At 34.2% G+C, this 1,872-nt stretch overlaps 1 protein-coding gene across 1 annotated transcript in view; it reads right to left on the bottom strand.

Moving 5' to 3' along the window:
- LOC106522076 (cytoplasmic phosphatidylinositol transfer protein 1) overlaps positions 1–1,872 on the bottom strand; it is a 72,649-nt gene that overhangs the window by 10,832 nt on the left and 59,945 nt on the right. The window contains exon 4 of the mRNA XM_014014929.1: positions 611–618. Within this exon, the coding sequence (XP_013870383.1) occupies positions 611–618 (8 nt within the window). The remainder of the gene's footprint in view (positions 1–610; positions 619–1,872) is intronic.

Raw genomic sequence — 1,872 nt, 5'->3', positions numbered from 1 at the left:
TCAGTTAAGTTTTGTTTCTGAACCTCTTACAGCTCAAGGTGGTGGAGAAGGGTTGTGTTTTTGTGTGAAYGGGCTTCTGGTGCAAATCATAGTTGCTTCTTCAGAAAGCAGACASCTGTTAATGTCTCTGATGATAGTCTCTGATAGCAATAAACTCTGAAGTAGTAAATGAAATGTAAAGATTTTAGAGAGGGTGAACAAAACATGTTTTGTAAAATGATTCTTGATTTTTTTAATCAAATAGACAGAAAAAGAAGGTCAGACGTGGAAGCTAACACTGCTTACATGACAGATTCCCATTTTCACCAAACCCYGAGGAAGCCTCAAATATGTCAGAACTAAGAGGAGTGAGGAAAGAGTTACCACCTTGACTTGGACTCAGTTAGTGACTTGTGTCTCCACTCTGCAATGCTGTTATACTTTTTCACCTCTGGTACTCCACCCACCACAAAATTATTGATTGCATTCTTTACTTTTAATTATCTACAATGCAACTCTGTTCTTAAAATAAATAACACTACAAATAGAGCCAAAGCTGATCAAAGTATAATACGTCTTGGATCAAAGTGTGTGTGTATGACAGGGGTGCAGGAACCTTGATGCCACTCACCGTGTACTCTGTTTTCAGCAGAGGCCATTAGTATAATGGACAGTAGTGGGAGACGATGGGGGGAGAGACAAGTAAAAGAAAACAAAGAAATAAAACAGTATGAAAAGAGAGAAAGGGAAAATAGGATAAGGACCATTAAGACTCAGCAGGAAGATTTTAGTTCCTGTAAAAGCACAAGAGAAATGCACACATTTTGCTGTGACCATTTAGTTTTTTTTTTTGCCCAGTCTTAACGAGAACATCTGTTCATGTTTGTCAGAAACAGACAGATTTAGTAAAAATAAGAAATAATAAGAAAACCCGATGAATCAAAACTTTCAGCTCCTTCAGTATATTCTGGCTGACTTTAGATGTTTCCGTTTTTTGAGGTATCTAACCTTTTCAGCCGTTTTTGTTCTCATTGGAAATGAATAGAGCTGTCTTTAGTATCCATATGATCCTTCAGAATAGTTCAACCTTTCCTGCACTTTTCACCCTTTGTTCTGGTTCTGATTCTTTTAACTTTTTGTGCTAATTTTAGCTTCCTTCTTCTTCTTTTTTAATTGCTAAAATTTTCAGCTTTCTTCTCTTTTCTGTTATTTTATTTTTTGTGCTTCTATCAGCTTCTTTCTGTTAATTTAAGGTGTTTATGTTTTTTTCAGCTGTTTTCTGCAATTTAAGATTGTTTTAGGTATTTTAGCTAATGTTAGCCTTTTTCAGCTAAATTCATTCATTCCTTTTAACGAGAATTTTAGCTACTTCTTTCAGCTGCTTATTTCAACAAATTGATTCTTTCTGTGTTTTTATGCTAGATTCAGCTTTTCCAGCTACTTTTCAGATTATCTGGCTATTTTACAACAAACTGCAACATTTTTGTACATCTTATTTTTAATCTTTCAACCTTTTCGTACATGATGCAAATTCTCTAGCTGCAAATTCTTTTTCTTTTTTTAATTAGCTGAAAAAGCTTATTTTTTGTGTAGTTTGTTTCGGCATCTTTGAAAAAAAAAAAACCAAGGAATTACTTTGTGACATCTGTTATAAACTCCTGATCAAAATCTTAAGACCAGTCAAAAAAGTGCAAGAATTTGCATTTTGCACTATTGGATCTTAAGAAGGTTCTAAGTAGAGCTTCACAATGTTAAAAGAAGAAATCAGTGCAAGAGACAAGAACTTTTGAGCAGGGAATTTTCTGAAAACTGCGTTTACACTCAAACATGATTTTTTCAGCTGATCAAAAGTTGAAGACCATAGCTCATTCATTCATATACAGTATACAGTAT

The sequence above is a fragment of the Austrofundulus limnaeus genome, unplaced genomic scaffold, assembly GCF_001266775.1.
Source record: "Austrofundulus limnaeus strain Quisiro unplaced genomic scaffold, Austrofundulus_limnaeus-1.0 Scaffold120, whole genome shotgun sequence".
NCBI lineage: Eukaryota > Metazoa > Chordata > Actinopteri > Cyprinodontiformes > Rivulidae > Austrofundulus > Austrofundulus limnaeus.
The sequence above is the reverse complement of the archived record's forward strand: the minus strand, read 5'-3'. Positions and strand labels throughout refer to the sequence as shown.